Source organism: Macaca thibetana, chromosome 12 (genome assembly GCF_024542745.1).
Source record: "Macaca thibetana thibetana isolate TM-01 chromosome 12, ASM2454274v1, whole genome shotgun sequence".
Classification (NCBI taxonomy): Eukaryota; Metazoa; Chordata; class Mammalia; order Primates; family Cercopithecidae; genus Macaca; species Macaca thibetana.
This window is the reverse complement of record NC_065589.1, coordinates 111,247,206-111,266,288: the sequence shown is the minus strand read 5'-3', so window position 1 is coordinate 111,266,288 and position 19,083 is coordinate 111,247,206. Positions and strand designations below refer to the sequence as shown.

General features: G+C 42.8%; 1 protein-coding gene and 1 long non-coding RNA gene across 2 annotated transcripts in view; one reads left to right on the top strand and one right to left on the bottom strand.

The window, feature by feature from the left end:
• The window catches only part of ACTR3 (actin related protein 3), a 72,595-nt gene extending 67,248 nt beyond the window's left edge, over positions 1-5,347 (bottom strand). Inside the window, exon 1 of the mRNA XM_050752093.1 lies at positions 4,552-5,347. Coding sequence (XP_050608050.1) covers positions 4,552-4,595 — 44 coding nt within the window. The 5' untranslated portion in view covers positions 4,596-5,347. The remainder of the gene's footprint in view (positions 1-4,551) is intronic.
• Positions 3,865-19,083, top strand: part of LOC126932859 (uncharacterized) — a 54,066-nt gene continuing 38,847 nt past the window's right edge. The window contains exon 1 of the long non-coding RNA XR_007718348.1: positions 3,865-3,982. This is a non-coding gene — a long non-coding RNA (uncharacterized LOC126932859). The remainder of the gene's footprint in view (positions 3,983-19,083) is intronic.

The following is a 19,083-nucleotide window of genomic DNA, read 5'->3' as shown; positions in this document are numbered from 1 at the left end:
ACCACCTGCCAGCTAGACAGCATCAAAAAAGTAATTTAAATTCTCTAATTCTGTTTTCTCACTTATAAAATTAGGTTAAAAAATAGGTGTCACAGAAAGCATGGCCAGCAGGTCCTCTATCAGACCTTTCCCTTCTGTGCCTAAAATTCTGAACTGTGTTTTACAATGAGCCTGAAAGTTCATTCACCGCCATATAGTATTTGCAATCCAAAGTCAATATCTCAACACGAAACTGGCAGGCAGGAAAGGAGGGTGAGTTTTTCGCTAAGTCTAAGTAAGAATCTGACTTCTCACCAGGAGCATGTCTGTTGTACTTACTTCAAACAGCATGCAAAACATGACTCATCAAGGAATAAGAATTTCAATGAGTGCTTTTTGGTTAAGATATTGTGAGTATTTCTGCCTTTGGAGATGGCTAAAGAAATAGCATTATTCGGCCAGGTGCAGTGGCTCATGCCTGTAATCCCCGCACTCTGGGAGGATGAGGTGGGTGGATCACTTGAGGTTAGGAGTTCAACACCAGCCTGGCCTACATGGTGAAACTCCGTCTCTACTAACAACACAAAATTTAGCCGGGCATGGTGGCAGGCGCCTGTAATCCCAGCTACTTCAGAGGCTGAGGCAGGAAAATCACTTGAACCCAGGAGGCAGAGGGAGGTTGCAGTGAGCCGAGATCATGCCATTGCACTCCAGCCTGGGAGACGAGAGCAAAACTCCATCTCAAAAAAAAAAAAAAAAAAAAAAAAAAGAAACAGCATTATTATTAAACAATATGCACAGAATTTATGGAAGAAACATGAACTTCCCACATACATTTCCCTCATTTACCCAGCTTTTCCCTACTGCTCTTCAAACAAGATCATTCTTATCTGCACTAATTGCTAGGATGTGGCCACAAGATGAACAGCTCCTCTTTCACTGACTCCTACAAAATATTTATGCTTACATTATAAGATTGCTAAGAAGTTGAAGTCAATTAGCAAAATTCCTTAATCCACTCCAGATATGAATATATCCAAGACTTTGACCATAAGGCTATATTAACCTCTGCTATCATAATCAATGAAACTAATTTACCAATATTGTATTTACCACAGGGAAAAAAAAAAAGACATAAAAGGGAAAAGGAAATTCACAATGCAGTTCTGTAACCAAGCTACAATTTAACAAAAGTATATAAGGAGTCCCCTCATTTGGCTTGAATGATGGAGAAACTTGAGTAAAAACATGCATTTTAAAAAATCATTTAAGGTCGGGCATGGTGGCTCAGTTCCGTAATCCCAACACTTTGGGAAGCCGAGGCGGGCGGATCACAAGGTCAGGAGATCGAGACCATCCTGGTCAACATGGTGAAACCCCATCTCTACTAAAAACACAAAAAATAACTGGGCGTGGCGGCATGCGTCTGTAGTCCCAGCTGCTCAGGAGGCTGAGGAGGCTGAGGCAGGAGAATTGCTCTAACCTGGGAGGTGGAGGTTGCAGTGAGCCAAGATCGTGCCACTGCACTCCAGCCTGGCGACAGAGCGAGACTCCATCTCAGGAAAAAAAAAAAAACGAAAAAACAAAAAACACATTTAAAAAAATGATCCCCTCCACTGCCCAGAAAAAAAAAAAAAAGCCTTAGGATGATCGTACAAGTGTTACAATGGTTTTTTTTTTAAATGTTTGTGAATGCCTTTTAAAAAAAATGCTTTCTTCACCACCAATAGCAAGTTTGAGTTCTGTTTAGTTTTTAAGCCATCAATGGGAATCTATGTGCCCAAATTGTATTTTACAATACTTTCCAATACAAACCAAAAAAGTGTGTAGATAAGGGTATCAATGTGAATGAAGTATTTCTTTTCAAATTCTTTTCAAAATAAGCATTCTCTTTTATGACCTGAATCTAGGTGATTCATATGTTGAGTTCTGCTGGACCATCCCGACAAGTTTTGGGATTAAGTTTCAAGTTTCCTAACTCTTAAAAGCTTTCTTATCTAAGACGATCAAGTTTTACAGATGGCCACTTTTTTCCAGCCACCTTTTCCCTAATTTATGTAACGAATGAAATGAGCAACCTGATTCAGGTTACAACTTTTTACTTAAACTAAGTGGGTAATTGTAATTTAGAGACCTAAGAACTGAATGCATTCTCTAAAGCATAAAGAAATAGACAAATTATAGGTGCACAATTTGCATTCGGGGCCCACAGAATTTTGAAATGTAAAAGCTCCCTGTTAAGGCCATACTTAGAGATGCTTATCTCAGGGTCCTCGACCTCAAGGACTCATCCTCCATGTGCTAATAAAGCTGAAAGTGTAACTTCCCAGGAGGCACCACTGGCAACTTGCAAGACCAAAAAGCCTTTTGAGGACCAAAATAACTGAAACTCTAAAGGGGGAAATTCAGATTGTGACAAATGGTAAAGAGAAGGAGGTGGCAAGGGGACTCCTAATCAGTTCCATTCAAATCATCAAAGTGCAGTTAACAACCTCTCCTTATCAGAGAAACCAGTGTAATAACTTAAAAATATACTATTTTAATAATTGTAATTTTAAAACAGAAATACTCTAGGTTAAATTGAACCCCTCTCCCCGATCCTACTGGTCATTCAGCATGTTTTAAATTCAAGGTTGCCCTTTAGGAAAGGAGGTCACTTAAGGACAGTTGACCTCAATGAGACATCTTGTATACTAATTCGAAACTATTTCAAAGAGGGAAAAATGGAGATTAGAAAAGTAACATACTACTTGAGATGTTACCATATTATTTCTTAGGGCCACAGTTATTTACACTATTTTTTTGACAACTCAGTAATTTCTAAAGCATTAATTATGTAGCAATATTCGTCACTTTAACAAAACACATTTAAAAAGTTCTATCCTACTGACTCAGGCCAAATCTAATTTTAAAACTGAACTTAGACATAAAACTACTCATCAATTAGACTAAGAAGGGGGAAATAAAAAAAAAAAAACTATTGGTTCCGAGAAATGAGAACCAATTAAGAAAAAACTTTATAATAAAGTGTTCATGAAAAACTTTATAATAAAGTGTTCATCAATAAAATACATGGAAGTTCCAAGGCTAATCTAGGCTAGTGCTTTCCTAGGGAGAATATTAAGAAGTTGGTTGTTTCTCTCTACCTAACTGGGATTTTAGAAACTGCCACACTAGCTAGTTATGAGAATGAAGATTAAAGAAATTTCACATAAAGAGTGAAGGACACACAATCTTTTAAGTAACAATAATGAAATTAATAATTATAATTAATAAAAAAACAAGCCTCTCACTGCCTTCCCCCTCAAAAAAAAAAAAAAAATTGGGAGTGTTTTGGGAATTGGAGAGATGTAATCAGAACAGAAAAAAAAAACCCTTTCCTATAAGTCATCGTGAAGCAGTGATTCTACATTAAAATAAGAGTAGTCTATTCTCTATGTAGTTATGAGTGTGGTACAACTCTCTAAAATGTCTATTAATACAAAATGAAAGATCACTTTTAAGCCATTCTACATTTTAGCAAACTACCCTACAGATCTAGGAGTAACTACTTGCAACTTAAACACATTCCTATATACCTCTATACCTTTCTGCTTCCTTCAAGATACCTTTACAGAATGAACGAATACAACTTAAATTAGTTTATTTCCCAGGGTGCTTCCTTTCTCCCCTCTCCATGAAACATAAGCACATTTTTTAAGTCATATAAAGGGATACCAAGCACCTGTAATTCAGTCTCTTTAAAATCTGCTTAATTTTAAAAGTTCTAATAAGATGTGTTCAGGTTGGAAACTAAAAACTACCTTATAAGGGTATAAAAGACTGAAAGCAGGAAGCGGCTTTGACAAAACTAAGGAAGTTACAGCGCGCTTGCTCACTGGGGGACTTTTTTGAGGCTACAGAAGTAACACATGACATCTTTCTCCCTCGAATTAAAATGTGACTCGGTTCACCGGTTGAAACGCAGAGGGAGATGGCAATGACCGGGAGTCGAAAGGAGAAGGTGGGTGGTCAAATGAAAACCCCACTGTAGGTTCCCATTTTCAGAGCCCGATTCTTCCCTTTCCCCACCCACACCCTGGGCAGAATGTTGTCACAGCGATCTTGCAAAACCTACCAGGAGCGCTTCTCTTTTCTAGCTTCTCTACCAGGCCAGTCCCCGAGCTCGGCCCCTGGGTCCCCACACCGACTGGCAAAAAGGGACACGGAGGGAAAGCAAAGCCGGATGGGTCGGGCCCGGGGACCACCCCTAAGACTACCGTCCCTAGCACTCTCTGGGCGGCACTGCCCACCGCAGTGGGGGAAGGGCCGGGAGGGGTCGCGCGGAGGAAGCTGCAGGGAGGGTTGGGGGTTGAATCTGGGGCCCGCGCCCCCGCCCCAGTCCTAGGAGGGAGAAACGAGGGGACCGGCGAGGCCCTGGCTCCGGGCCCCACCCCTCGCTGGCCGGCGAGTCTAGGACTGACAGCCGGCGGCAGCACCTCGCCGCACCATTCATTTCCCGGCCTCCTCCCTCCCCCGCCATTTTCCTTCCTCCGCCTCAGTTTCCCCACCCCCGCCCGTAAGCCCCCTTACCCCGTGCCACAGTCCACCACACAGGCCGGCAGCCGTCCCGCCATCTTCCTCCTCGCCTGCTGCTGCTGCTGCCGCCGTCTGCTCCGTGCTGCTAGGGGCCAGAGATTGGCGGCGGGAGACAGGCGCTATCTGACCATCCACAGCCGGGCCGCCTTCACCGTCCGGGGGGTAGCCGGGAAGCCGAAGCAGTAGCAAGAAAGCAGCAGGCTCGGTCAGCGGCTATCACTTCCGCAACCCAAGCAGGCAGGCAGTCCCCGCCCTGCCCCGCCGCGGCCTCCTCCCCCTCTCTCTTCCCTCCTCCCCACTCCTGCCCCCACCCTACAACTTCTTCCCCTCACGCCGCCTTTCCCCGGGAAGCCAAGATGGCCGCCGGTGCCGACGCCCCGGCCAGGCCAGGCCCAGGCCCCGAGCACTCCCCCTTCCGCTCCGAGCGGGAGGGGCTAGCGAGCATGCGCAATAAGGTGCGTTCGCCTGCCGGGGCTCCGATCCTGAAGTTAGTGAAATCCACTGCGGGTTTTCCAGGAGGGTAGAGACGGAGAAGTCTAGCCGAGCTTCTAGTTCTGCTTCTGAAGCTGGAAGGGGCTTTTCGGTGGTAGCCCTTGGGTTAGTTTCAGTTACTTCTCTGCTAGGTTGAGGAAAGAGTGGAAGCGCCTCCTGCAGCCACGAATATCCTCCAGTGCCTGGGAGAAAACGGCCTAATCGAAAACGTCCGCGGCATGCATCCATTCTTAAAACTTGAGTGGCTGCTTTTCTGGGTGGAAAAGAGCGATATCACACAGGGTGAGCAGTCGGGGAACGGATGAACAAAGGCTTGCACCGTGGCCCTGATGCCTTTGTTCCGAGTTTTATTCAGTTGTACTTGTGCGTTGTTACAGGACTTCAGAATGTAGCCCTGCCCCCCAACCCCCACCTTCCAAGGCCTGAGCTCCTGAGGAAGGCAAACCGCCCAGGAATATATTCTGCAAAACTACAAACAGCCTTTATTCAAGGCTTTTGGACTATGACAAAGATTACCCTCAGGAGTAGTAAGATTCTACTAGCGGGATAATAGAAGGGATTTAGCCCCCCCCAAAAAAATTTTTTTTAAGTTAAAGACGGAGGCGGGCCGCAGTGGGTCAGGCCTGTAATTTCAATGCTTTGGAAGGCCGAGGTGGGAGGAGAGGATAGCTTGAGGCTAGGAGTTCGAGATCAGTCTGGGCACATAGGGAGACCCCCCCCCACCACCATCCCTCCAAAAAAAGAAAAGAAAACTGGAAAGCCTTAAAGAAACCTTTCAAACTTTAGTGTGTGTCAGAATCACCCGAAAAGTTTGTTAAAACAGATTGCTGGGCCACACCCCCAGAATTCTCTGACTGGGCTGTCTGAAATAATGCCTGAAAATCTGAGTATCTAATCAGTTCCTAGTTCCACTTTAGGACCCTAGAAGGTTAATAGCTTTCCTCTCTACCAGGCTGATCTTAACAATAAACCATTCTGAGTTTGCTAATGTGAAGCTAAAATAAAAATATTCTTTAAAAGGAAGGATGTCTTATTCAGTCCGTGAGATCATCTAATGTGGTATTAAGCTGGCCTGGGGGATGGAATCGGGTGTTTCATTTATTCACTTGGCAGGTAAGTATTGCTTACCTACTCTGTTATGGCAGGGACTGTGCTGACTCTGAGTATTCGGTGGGACAAAATAGTTGAGGTCTCTTGTAGAGTTTGCAGATTAGCGGAAAACAGACAAATTGTGTTAAGAGCAGTAGAAAGGAGAGCTGAGGACTCTGAGAAATGAGGGCAAGGAGTGGGAGAATGGGAGGAAGGTGGAAGGCAGGGAAGGAGTCTGACCAGCTGGTATTTAAAAGCTGAGATGGGAGGAAGAGCCTCCCAAGAGAGTGAACAGCAAGTATCAAGGACCTGAGGCAGGAGCAAGCTTGGCATCTTCTACAAGTTGAAAGAAGATCCATATGGTCAAAACGAAAGAGTCAGAGAAGATGCAATGGGAGAGGAAGCCTGAGAGATAAGGAAGAGTCAAACAGTGCAAGAATTTGTAGACTGCTCTAAGCATTTTAAAGTTTATCTTGAAAGCAGCTTGATAAAGTAGATTTATGGTAATGGTTTAAAAATAAAAATTAAGCAACTTGACAGGATTTAGGCAAGAAAAAGTTGTGGCTGCTTTGTAGAGAATGGCTCCAGCAGAGTCCAGATTAAATCATACATTGTATGATACGCTGTGTTCCAGAGTTCAGGGATAGAAGTATGTGAGGGTCAGCATCCAGATGGAATCAGGTATGTGCAGAGGAGACTCACTAAAGGGCATCATCATTAATTAGTGTCCAGCATGTCTACAGCTATTCACAAGAGAAGGCTTTTCTTAGAGGTTGTTTTCAAAGAAGTCAAACAACTGGTTTTCTCAGATTTGTTGTCGTTGGTTTCTCCACTACCTTTTAGAAGGTGCTGGATGGGGATTCTTTGCTCCCACTTCTACTATCTGGTAATTAAAGTCCTTTGAGGAAGCATATGCTTGAAGATTGGCTCTGACAGAAAAGACAGATGTGGCTTAGTAGGGGTAGAATAAATGATTGTTTCCAGCAGTTACAAGTAGTAAGTCAGGAGTGAAGAGATCCTACTAAAGAAGTTCCAAGAGCAGAGGTTAATACCTTTGGTCACTTGGGCAGCCCATGCCAGTAACCCTCAAGATGGCTGCCCACACTCTGGCCTTGCACCGTTGTCATAGAAGTCGTTAACTCAAGCAGGGTTGGAAACTAGTGCTTCGAGGTCTAGGCAGGTACTGTTATGAGTGAAGGGGGCCATAAGGAGGGATGGCAATGTGAAGAGCCCACAACCCAACAGAAGGCAGCAGACAACTGTTGCCATGTGGAAATACAGGCCTGGTATTGCCAGAGCCTTTTTTTTTCCCCAAGAGAAGTCTGAAATCTGCATTTTTATCCTTGGTTACTGTAACGGTTTGAATGTGTTCCCCCAAAGTTCATGTGTAAGAGATACAATTTCCAATGCAACAGTGCTGAGAGGTGGGAGCTTTAAGAAGTGATTAGGCCAGGAGGACACTGTCTTCATAAATGGATCACAGGACTGGGTGCCTGATAAAAAGGAGTTTGCCCTCCTTCCCTCTCTCTTGCCCATGTGATGCCTTCCACAGTGTTTTGACACAGCAGGGATGCCTTCACCAGATGATGGCCCTTTGATCTTGGACTTCCCAGCCTCTACAACTATGAAAAATAATTTCTGTTCTTTATAAATTACCCAGTCTCTGATATTCTGTAAGCAGCACAAACTAGGCTAAGACAGTAACTCATTTTTTTCTGCGTGTCATATCTGACCTGTGGCCTGCCAGTTTGCATCTTTTGATTTCAGAAGCTACATGTGGTTCAGAAGTTTGTTGCCTTCAAATATGAAGCTCATGTCAGTGCTAAGTACTATCTGTCATTTCATAGGCATGAGGAGACTGTCACAGTCTCACATAGTCAGGACTGTCCTGTGTTTGTAAAGGCAGCAACTGTTAGAAGCATTTGGAAGCTTTCAATGCTTGTTGAAAACGTCATTGGCGCTTATTCCTCATAATCTTGTCTACCCACTCTGCTTGCTTCAGATCACTTCTACTTCCTGTTTGCTGCATGCCAAATTGGCCAGCCTCTCTGCTCCTGTGGTGGCCCAGCCTTCCTCAGCTGCACATAGCCTTCAGATACACATCCGGCCAAAGCATTTCTGACCACCCCGTTTGCATATGCACCCCCTCCCTGCTTACTCATCTCCAAACACAGAAGCAAAGGATGTCAGACACATTTCATCCTTCATTTCATATTTCTCCCTGATAGCACCTCAGTTTCCTTTCAGTTCAGGTCAACCTGGTGCTTGGTTCTTACCCATTTCCAAACCTGTTCCCAACCTTTCAAGCATTTGTGACTCTTGCAGTATCTTTCTCCTGTGGCTCAAGTAAGCCATAGCAAGTTCCCGTTACTTGCATCAAATTTGAGAAGCCTAAGTGGTACAGAAGCCCGTAGAGTTTAAGTGATTTTTCCCAATGTCTTTTTTTTTTTTTTTGAGACGGAGCCTCGCTCTTTCACCCAGGCTGGAGTGCAGTGGTACGATCTCGGCTCACTGCAAGCTCCGCCTCCTGGGTTCATGCGATTCTCCTGCCTCAGCCTCCTGAGTAGCTGGGACTACAGGCGCCTGCCACCACGCCCGGCTTTTGTGTGTGTGTGTATGTGTGTGTGTGTCTGTATATTTTTAGTAGAGACGGGGTTTCACCTTGTTAGCCAGGATGGTCTTGATTTCCTGACCTTGTGATCTGCCCGTCTCGGCCTCCCAAAGTGCTGGGATTACAGGCGTGAGCCACCACTCCCGGACTCCAAAATCTTAAAGAAACTAAGGAACAGAGTCTAAACCAAAATCTAGTTCTTAACGCCTTTTAGGGGCTCTTTAATTGTAACGACAAATTAGCAAATTGTCTTTCGATCTTAAAAAGTATCCAGGAAATTCATACCACTCAATTTCCATTATTTTAAGATGAAGAATAGTATTTTAAAAATCAACTTAGGTGCGTACTACAGGGATGACTTTGCAAATTGGCAGATGAACCAGATTCACAGAGAGCATCAATTCAAAGCAGATAAGTGGTCGAGGTACCCCATGCAGCCTAGTGGTCAGAGGGGAGGGACTGATCTTAGCAACTAACTTACTGTGTAGGGAGAGCACCGATTTTATAATCAAAAGACTTGAATTGAGTATGAACTCTTTGACTTACTCTGTTTCTTCATCTATAAAATTGACAGGAATATTTAACCTATAGGGTTGTCATAAAGCTTGAATTTTGTAAGAAACCTATTGTAAATTACAGAGTGATTTTATTATGGACAGATCAAGAGGAAAATGGTTTAGTTATAAAGTCATGACTGACTTATTACTTAAACATACAAAATGAAACACACAAAAGCTTGTCCTCTTCCCAGGTGTTATCTTGGGGCCTGTGTGCCTACACTTTTGATGCTACCATTGTGCAAAATATTTTTAGAAGCTCTTCTCTAGACTTGCCTTCAAAGCCTACAGCACATTGTTTTAAATGTCTTCACTGGTGGCAGATCTTGCCCTTTGTGAGTAGATTTCATTTTCAGGATTGGCCAAAAGTCATTTCTTCAGAGCCAAGTCCAGTAAATAAATGGCTTATCAACTAGGGTTGTGTTTTATCAGAAGTTTTATGTGACTATAAGTAAAACTGGTTTTCTTATTTGACTTATAAACTGCCTCTACCCTGGTTTTAAAATGCAGTTCTAGAATATTTTATTCAGTGGCCACATCCCTGGGGACTATAGACTGAATGTCTGTGTTCTCTCATCCCCCCACCAATTCATATGTTGAAATTCTTGCGGCCGGGCACAGTGGCTCAAGCCTGTAATCCCAGCACTTTGGGAGGCTGAGACGGGCGGATCACGAGGTCAGGAGATCGAGACCATCCTGGCTAACACGGTGAAACCCCGTCTCTACTAAAAAATACAAAAAACTAGCCGGGCGTGGTGGCGGGCACCTGTAGTCCCAGCTACTCAGGAGGCTGAGGCAGGAGAATGGCGTAAACCCGGAAGGTGGAGCTTGCAATGAGCTGAGATCCGGCCACTGCACTCCAGCCTGGGTGACAGAGCGAGACTCCGTCTCAAAAAAAAAAAAAAAGAAGTTCTAACCCCCAGGGTGATGGTATTAGGAAGTGGGGCCTTTGAGAAGTGATTAGGTCATGAGGGCTGACCCCTCATGAATAGGATTAGTTCCCTTTTAAAAGAGACCCCAAAGAACTGCCTTACCCTTTCCACCGTGTGAGGACACAAGAAGACAGCCATCTATGAACTGGAAAGCAGCCCTTCACCAAAGGTACATCTGCTCACATCTGGATCTTGGACATCTCAGCTTGCAGAGCTATGAGAAATTTCTACGGTGTGTGTTTGTTTGAACTGGAGTCTCACTCTGTCGCCCAGGCTGGAGTGCAATGGCTCAATGTTGGCTCACTACAACCTCTGCTTCCCGGGTTCAAGCAATTCTCCTGCCTCAGCCTCCCGAGTAGCTGGGACAACAGATGCACGCCATGAAGGCCTGCTAATTTTTGTAATTTTGGTAGAGATGGGGTTTCACCATGTTGACTAGGCTGGTCTCAAACTCCTGAGCTCAAGTGATCCACCTGCATTGGCCTCCCAAAGTGCTGGGATTAGAAGTGTGAACCACCACACCCGGCCAAATTTCTATTTTTTACAAAGCCTAAATTTTTATTATTTATAAATAAATTGTTTTTGTATAAGGGATTGAATATCCCTTATCCAAAATGCTTGGGACTACAAATATTTAAGATTTTGGATTTTTTCAGATTTGGGAATATGCACATATACAAAATGAAACATCTTGGGGGTGAGACCCAAGCATAAACACAAAATTCATTTATATTTCATATATGCCTTATACACATAGCCTGAAGGTAATTTTATACAGTATTTTTAATTTGTGTATGAAACAAAATTTGTATATAAGTATTTACGTGTAGCATTTTCCATTTGTGGTGTCATGTCAGTGCTCAGAAGATTTCAGATTTTGAAACAGTTTGGATTTTGGATTTTCAGATTGGTGATGCTCCACTAGGGATACTTTGTTATAGCAGTCTGAACAAGCCAAGATGCTGGGATAAAAATAGTCATTATATGCTTGATTTCATTGAAAAAAAATATATATGTATATGTATGTGTACATATACATATATATTTTGAGACGGAGTCTTGCTCTGTCGCTCAGGCTGGAGTGCAGTGGCGTGATCTAGACTCATTGCAACCTCCGCCTCCTGGGTTCAAGCAGTTCTCCTGTCTCAGCCTCCCAAGTAGCTGGGATTACAGACATGTACCACCACGCCTGGCTAATTTTTGTATTTTTAGTGGAGACGGGGTTTCACCATGTTGGCCGGGCTGATCCCGAACTCCTGACCTCAAATGATCCACCCGCCTCGTCTTCCCAAAGTGCTGAGATTACAGACGTGAGCCTCCACACCCAGCCTGAAAATATATTTCACAGAGCGATAATGTCTGTACAATGTTTGAAATGAGGTGAGATTCTGTGGGATAGAATCCTAATCCCCTCACTGCCTGTAAAGAATGAATAGTTTCAATTTTGACTCTCAGTTTGAAAGAAAAGTTATGCCCTATCGCCCTTGTCTCACACACACACACACACTTGCGCAAACATATACACTTCCTGTTATATATAAAAATGGATGACAAATTTCTAGTATCCAATAAAATCCATACCCCTTTTTTGGGACCTACAAAGCCCCCCATGTTCTGGTGCCCACCTCAGTGTTCAGCTTGTCTCATCTTCACCCACGTTCCATTAAGCTGCATTAACCTTCTTGTTGCTGTTCACACCCACCAGGCTATTCCCACCTGCGTTCACTACCTGCACTTCTCCACCAGTCATCAATTAATCCAGAATCACTTGCCTCCTCAGAGAAGCCTTTCCTGACCACCCAATGTAGAGTAGCCTGTCTCACTGTCTCCCCCGTCACCAAGTGTTAATTCTCTGGGGGAAATGTCTTATTTACTTATTGGTTTGTTTGTTTGTTTCTTATCAACTAGGGTTGTCTCTCCCAGTTAGAAAATACTCCCACTGAAGTTTGAAGAGAGTCTGGCATGTAATAAGTGCTCAATAAATATCTGTTGAGAGAATAAATGAATCAAATAACAAAAATAAAACTGTAAATTATAAGAAATTAGAAGGGAATTCAGAAAAAAAAGTTTATATAATCTCAAGGTGGGGAGGACTTTCTTAAGTAAAAGAAGAAACCCATAGCCATTAGTGGGAAGATTTGGTTACGTGAGCAATTAAATTCCCACTAACTTAGATACATTTTTAAATTACAGATTAAAAGAGAATATTTTAAAATAGAAAAACTATCCAGAGCTGTATGGAAAATAAACATGCTGATCACTGGTGGAGATGTGAATTGCCACACCCTTCTGGAAAGTTATCTAGCAGTGTCTACTAAAACTTAACATTCACATATATTAGACTTAGAAATTTCATTTTGTTGAATTCTAAAGATATACAAATACGGATGTTGGAGAGATCGTGATTATGAAAGATTTTAAAATCAGAGTATTTAGAAGTATATTGTTTGTTCCCAGTGCCACTGTGGCCAGGTAAATCTCAGGGGCTTTCTTATCCCAGAAGGCAAGGCTGGATCTTGAGGGGCAACTAGCAATCTCTTCCATCTGTCTGTATTAACCTAGAGAGATATGGAGCAGAGATTGACACTTACTCCTTCTTCCTTAGTAGCAACACCTGGATTTTATTCAGATGCAGTGCACCCAGCCAAAAGACTACATTTCTCAATCTCCATTGTAGCTGGATGTGGCTGTGTGATCAAGTTATGACCAATGAGATATAAGTAGAAGTAGCTGGGCCAGGCACAGTGGCTCACACCTGTAATCCCAGCACTTTGGGAGGCCAAGGCAGGAGGATCACTTGCACTCAGGAGTTGGAAACTGCAGACCAGCCTGGAGAACATAGCGAGACCTTGTCTCTACACAAAATGAAAAGATTAGCTGGGTATGGTGGCTTGTGCCTGTGGTTCTAGCTACTTCCAGCTACTTGGGAGGCAGAGATGGAAGGATCACTTGAGCCCGGGAGATTGAGGCCTCAGCGAGCCATGATCATGCCACTGTACTCCAGGCTGGGTGACAAGAGCAAGACCCTGTCTCTCAAAAAAAAAAAGCTGGGTGGAACATCTGGCAAACATCTTTAAAGAAGGCTGACTCAATTAGGAGGGGCACCATTTTGTTTCTTGCCCTCCACCCTTCTTCCTGCCTGAAACAGGTAACTACAGCTCTTTGGCCATTATGGATGACAAGCTGACCTTGAGATTGGAAGCCATGTCCTATGAAAGATAACGAGAAGGAGCCCAGGTACCTTGTGACACTGGAGTGTCATATTAGCCCTGGACTACCCACCTCCAGACTTATTTTGTATGACAGAAAAATAAACCCTTAGTGTTTAAGCCATTATAATTTGTCATTTTTGGTTATACGCAACTGAATCAAATACTAATTGATAATACCATGTTATAATGTTAAATATAAAAAGTAAGTTGCTAAGTAATGCCAGAAGAATATAAACTCAAATGTGTATAGGTAATAGGCCAGTAATACAGAAAGGTGGATGAGTGACAGTATAAATAGTAGGGATACAGAGGACATATTGAATTGGAAAGCCCCTGCAACATTAATAATATTATTACCATGTGGCCATGTGGATTGAGATCTTCCAGTTTTTCATGTTAAATTTCCCCGATGTTCTGCAAACAAAACATTTTCCCAGCTGTATCTACACTGCAGCCTATCAGTTTGTGACTTTTGATTTGTAGTATGGTCTAATATTTAGAAAATGAAATAAAAGGGAGAAGGATAGAAGGGAGAAAAGAAGGAGGGGTGAACCAGCACTTTGGGAGGCCGAGATGGGTGGATTACGAGGTCAGGAGTTCGAGAGCAGCCTGGACAACGTGGTGAAACCCCATCTCTACTAAAAATACAAAAATTAGCTGGGCGTGGTGGCCTATGCCTGTAATCTCAGCTACTCGAGAGGTTGAGGCAGGAGAATCGCTTGAACTTGGGAAGCGGAGGTTGCCGTCAGCCAAGATGGTGCCATTGCACTCCAGCCTGGGTGACAGAGCGAGACTCATCTCAAAAAAAAAAAAAAGAAGTTATTGTCTGCTGTATGTTAAACTGGGAGTCTAATATATAAACATGTGACCTTGCCAGTTAGGAGAAAATCCAGGAAATGGTACAAACGGTACCTTGATTTTTTTTCTTCCTCATCTCAATCTAAAACTGCAGTTTATTCCAGTGTGATGAGAAGAAATTGGACTGAGATTCCTTTTTTTTTAATGAGGCATCCATTTTCATCCATCGATGAAATTGACAACTTGTGACAATTCTCACTTTTTGGAACAAGTCTCCTAATTATAGAAGAAGCTAATGATGATAATATAATAAATTATAAATTATTTGACTGTTTTCAGTTTATCCAAAGGAAGTTTATCAAACTTTCTCCTCCTGCTTTCTGCTCCACCCCACCCCCCCAGCCCCTGATGCACACGCTGTGCCCTCACAGCACTTATGCCTAGAGAATTATGATCCTTAAATAGCAACCAATTGTTCTTAAATAGCAGTCAGTTCTAGCAGTGTATCAGTTAGATATTCCAGAATATTTCACAAAATAATAATTTTGCAGATGGAACATTATAGCTCCGTAGTCTAGCAAATGAGGGAACTAGGATGCAGAGAAATTAAGTAACTTAAGATCTCACAACAAACTAGTGGAGTACTTCTACATAAATATATCTCTAGATACTCATAGAAGGTAAAAGCTACATTGAAAATTCACACAACTCTTCTGGAAAATAGCAAATTCAATGATGCTATAAAGTCTGGCATAATATTCTAGTGGTCAAGACACTTTGGGTAGTAAATGAGAGAAGCCAAATTCAAATCAGGCTAAGAATAAAAAGAAATTTTTTTCTTTCAAGTGGTTGGAGCTCAAGTAAGTGTAAATTCCAGGGGATAAATTGGATTCAGGCATAGCTGGATGCAAAGACTCAAAAATGGCATCAGAATCTGCCTCTCTTTCTCTCTTGGTGTTGCTTGCCACTGTGTTGTCTTCATTCTCAGGTAGCTTTACTCACACAGTGGCAACAATGGCTTATGTCCTAATGGTTCATCAACCACAGGGCAGAGTACACTTTTCCTCAGCGGTCCAAGCAAAACTCCTGGGACTGACTCTCACTGGCTTACTTGGATCAGGTGTCCTGCCGGAGCACAACACTATAACTCCAGGTGGCCAAACTTGAATCTCATACCGCCTCCCTACCACCAGCTCCACTAAAGAACCACATGGACAGAAGGGGAGGAGTGGTTACAAAAGGAAAAAATAAATGTTTATTACCCAGAGAGGGATAATGAATGTAAGGCAAGCAAAAACAAGGGGAAAAAGTCCATTAAAAAATTCTTATTTATACTCACATTGAACTGTAAACTAATGCAATTAAGAGTCTCATTTCTTGCTTAGTGGTTAGGGATTTATATTTCTTTAAAAAAATACTACCAACACTAAGTAAGGGGATACTGTAAAAGACGACAACAAATAATATGCAATGAAAAAAACTGGGCTTTGAAAAAAAAAAAAAGATGTACTGTGAGTGTGTGTTTATTATATTGTTAGCCCATAAATGAACACAAAGGCAAATGAAAAATAAAAACACTGGACATCTGCCAAACATTACATTAATCTCAATGTTTGATGATTCCATCAATCCTGCACTGGGGAAAGCAGTCATTATGTTTTTGTGGTAGCATTTGTTTATTTTGGTTTCCATATCATCTCAAATGCTGATGAGCTTGTGCTAGCTACACGTGGATAGTATTTTATTAAAAGGCATATATTTAGTTCATAAAGAGAAGTCGTCTCATACACAGCCAGTTCCTTATCATAACTAGCATTCTCTTCATTCATTTCTCCTTTCATTCATTCGTTTATATTATGTGCCAGTTAGGAACTAGGAACAAGGCTAGACTCTAAGGAGATGACTAATTTGCAGCCCCACCCTTTGAAGTCAAAGTACAGTAAAGGGAAACAGACAAGTAAAAATTCAAGTACACCATGACAAGTGATTAACACAGGGTTTGAGAAGCAGAGGAGGACTCTAACTTAGAGATCAGAGAAAGCTTCAAAGTTGGCTTAGGGAATGCTCTCCAGGGTGGAAAGGAGGTTAAAGGCAATTCTAGAGAAAATAACATGCAATGACACAGAGACTTAAAAGAACCCTGGGTGTTTAAGAAATGGGTTACAACTCTGGCTATGACATAGGGTGTGTACAGGGGAAGAGTTGATGTGAATGACTTTGTGTGCTAAGTTTGGACTTTGCCTTGTAATTCTAAAACTCCCTCAGCTAGAACCAGACTGACAGTAAAGAACCATCTGGATAACTTGTTAAAAATACAGATTGCTCAGACCTCACTTCTAGAAATTTTGATTCACAGGAATCTGTGTTTAAAAAAAAAAAAAATTCCAGCTGGGCTCAGTGGCATGCATCGATAATCTCAGCTACTTGGGAGACTGAGTCCAGAGGATCACACGAGGTCAGGAGTTTGAAACCAACCTGAGAAATACAGCAAGACGTCGTCTAAAAAAATGAAAAATTTCCTATGTAATTCTGGAGCACATCCAAGTTTGAGAACCACGGTATGTAGGAAATGAGGAACTGTCAAAGGGTCTTGGGAAAAATAATGACATACTTTGGAAAGAGAGGCCAGGCACGATGGCTCACTCCTAGAATCCCAGCACTTTGGGAGGCCAAGGCGGGTGGATCACCTCAGATCAGGAGTTCGAGACCAACTTGGCCAATATGGTGAAATCCCGCCTCTACTAAAAATACAAAAACTAGCTGGACTTGGTAGTGTGCACCTGTAATCCCAGCCTTTAGGGAGGCTGAGGCAGGGGAATCACTTGAACATGGGAGACAGAGGTTGCAGTGAGCCGAGATCATGCCATTGCACTCCAGCCTGGGCAACAGAGCAAGACTCCGTCTCAAAAAAAGAGAGAGAGAGACAGCCCTTTTTTCCAGTGGCGAATTGCTTTACAGCATGTCAAAACAGGAGACGGGGAGACCTGATAAGTGAGTATGTGACAGAACAAGTCAGAAATGGTGAGCACCTGTACTGTTGCAGAGGCAGTGGGGGTGGAGAGCAGGCAAATGTTCAGAGGTATTTCTGAGAAATGTAATCCACAGGACCAGATGATCTGTTTGATGTGAAAAAGTGAAAAGGGGTGGCTTTTAGTTTGCAAAGGGTGCCCTTGAGAACTGGAAGTGACAGGTAAGCAGGAAGCGTGGCTACGTGTACAACAGCTGAATGTTAGCTCAAGGTGGGAGACCAGGCTGCAGCTTGCCATGGCAGAAGGCCAAGGCTTGGGGTTTGGCTAGCCAAGAGCCAGAGGCTCAGATCTGGGAACCCTGAGGTTGCAGGCTTGCTGACTACCCTTTGCCTGGGGACACATCCCCTTTGTTGTACCTGTGGCTTCATGCCAGTAGTCATCTCTCATAACCCTGTAGTTAGGTTTGGTTTTTTTCTTTGTTTTGTTTTGTTTTGTTTTTTGAGACAGGGTCTCACTCTCTCACCCAGACTGGAATGCAGTGTCGTGACCTCGGCTCACCACAACCTCCGCCCCAGGCTCAAGAGATGCCTCAGCTTCAGCCTCCTGAGTAGCCGGGATTACAGGTGCACACACTACCACCCGGCTAATTTTTGTATTTTTAGTAGAGACGGGGTTTTACCATGTTGGCCAGGCTGGTCTCGAACTCCTTGACCTCAGGTGATCTACCCGCCTCTGCCTCCCAAAGTGGTGGGATTACAGGTGTGAGCCACCGTGCCCAGCCCCTGTAGTTAGGTTTTATCTCTAGTCTATATAACTCCCTGAAGCCAGAACTATGGTTTATCTGTATGTTCTCAGACCCCATCCTAGTGCTGACACATATTTGATACTCACTAATAATTTCTAGGTGAATGAATTTTATTAATTTCCTAGATAATTACAGCTACCACAGCCTCATTATATCCGAACAGTCCTTTGGCCTCATTTTTTGTGATAATTATATACATTTGTATTTCTGTAATTCTACATGCTTCCATTATTACTTTCCAAAACTCACATTTTTGTGATGAATAAGAGAGTAAGCAAAAGACATTCCTTTCTCCCAAACATTAATTACTGCAAGATGCCTGTATAATTAGTGAAACTGGCATCTCCTACACGTGCTAATTTAGATTCCACCAAAAAGTGCTTGATTAGCAACAAAAAAAATTTTTAAATGTTTCAATTGAATTAATTTAAAACAAGGAATAATTTTCAATTTAGTTACCCAGACAAGTTGTATGGATCCAGAGAGATTATTTTTAAATAAGGTGTTATGGACCAGGCACGGTGGCTCACACCTATAATCCCAGCACTTTGGGAGACCGAAGCGGGTGGATCACCTGAGGTCAGGAGTTTGAGGCCAGCCGGGCCAGCATGGTGAAACCCTGCCTCTACTAAAATTACAAAAAATTAGCTGGGCGTGGTGATGCGTGCCTGTAGTCCCAGCTACTCAGGAGGCTGAGTCAGGAGAATCGCTTGAACCCAGGAGGCAGAGGTTGCAGTGAGCTGAGATCACACCACTGCACTCCGACCTGGGCAACAAGAGCAAAGCTCTGTCTCTAAATAAATGAATAAATAAATAAATGATAAAGTGTTATGATCATGTCTAAAGTATCTGTGTGTCTTTTTCACATATGACGTTAAATTGAATAAATTAGAGAAGCTTTACTCAAGCCCCAAAGTAGTCACTACCATGAATGATAAGTCATACAAGGAAGAAAATGTAAGACAAGTAAGTTTCTTCACTGTGTATATGGTTTTGTTCTGTTCATGGATTGGATGATTCCTTTTTCATTAACTTTTCTGTTTTCTTTGCCATTCTTGCAG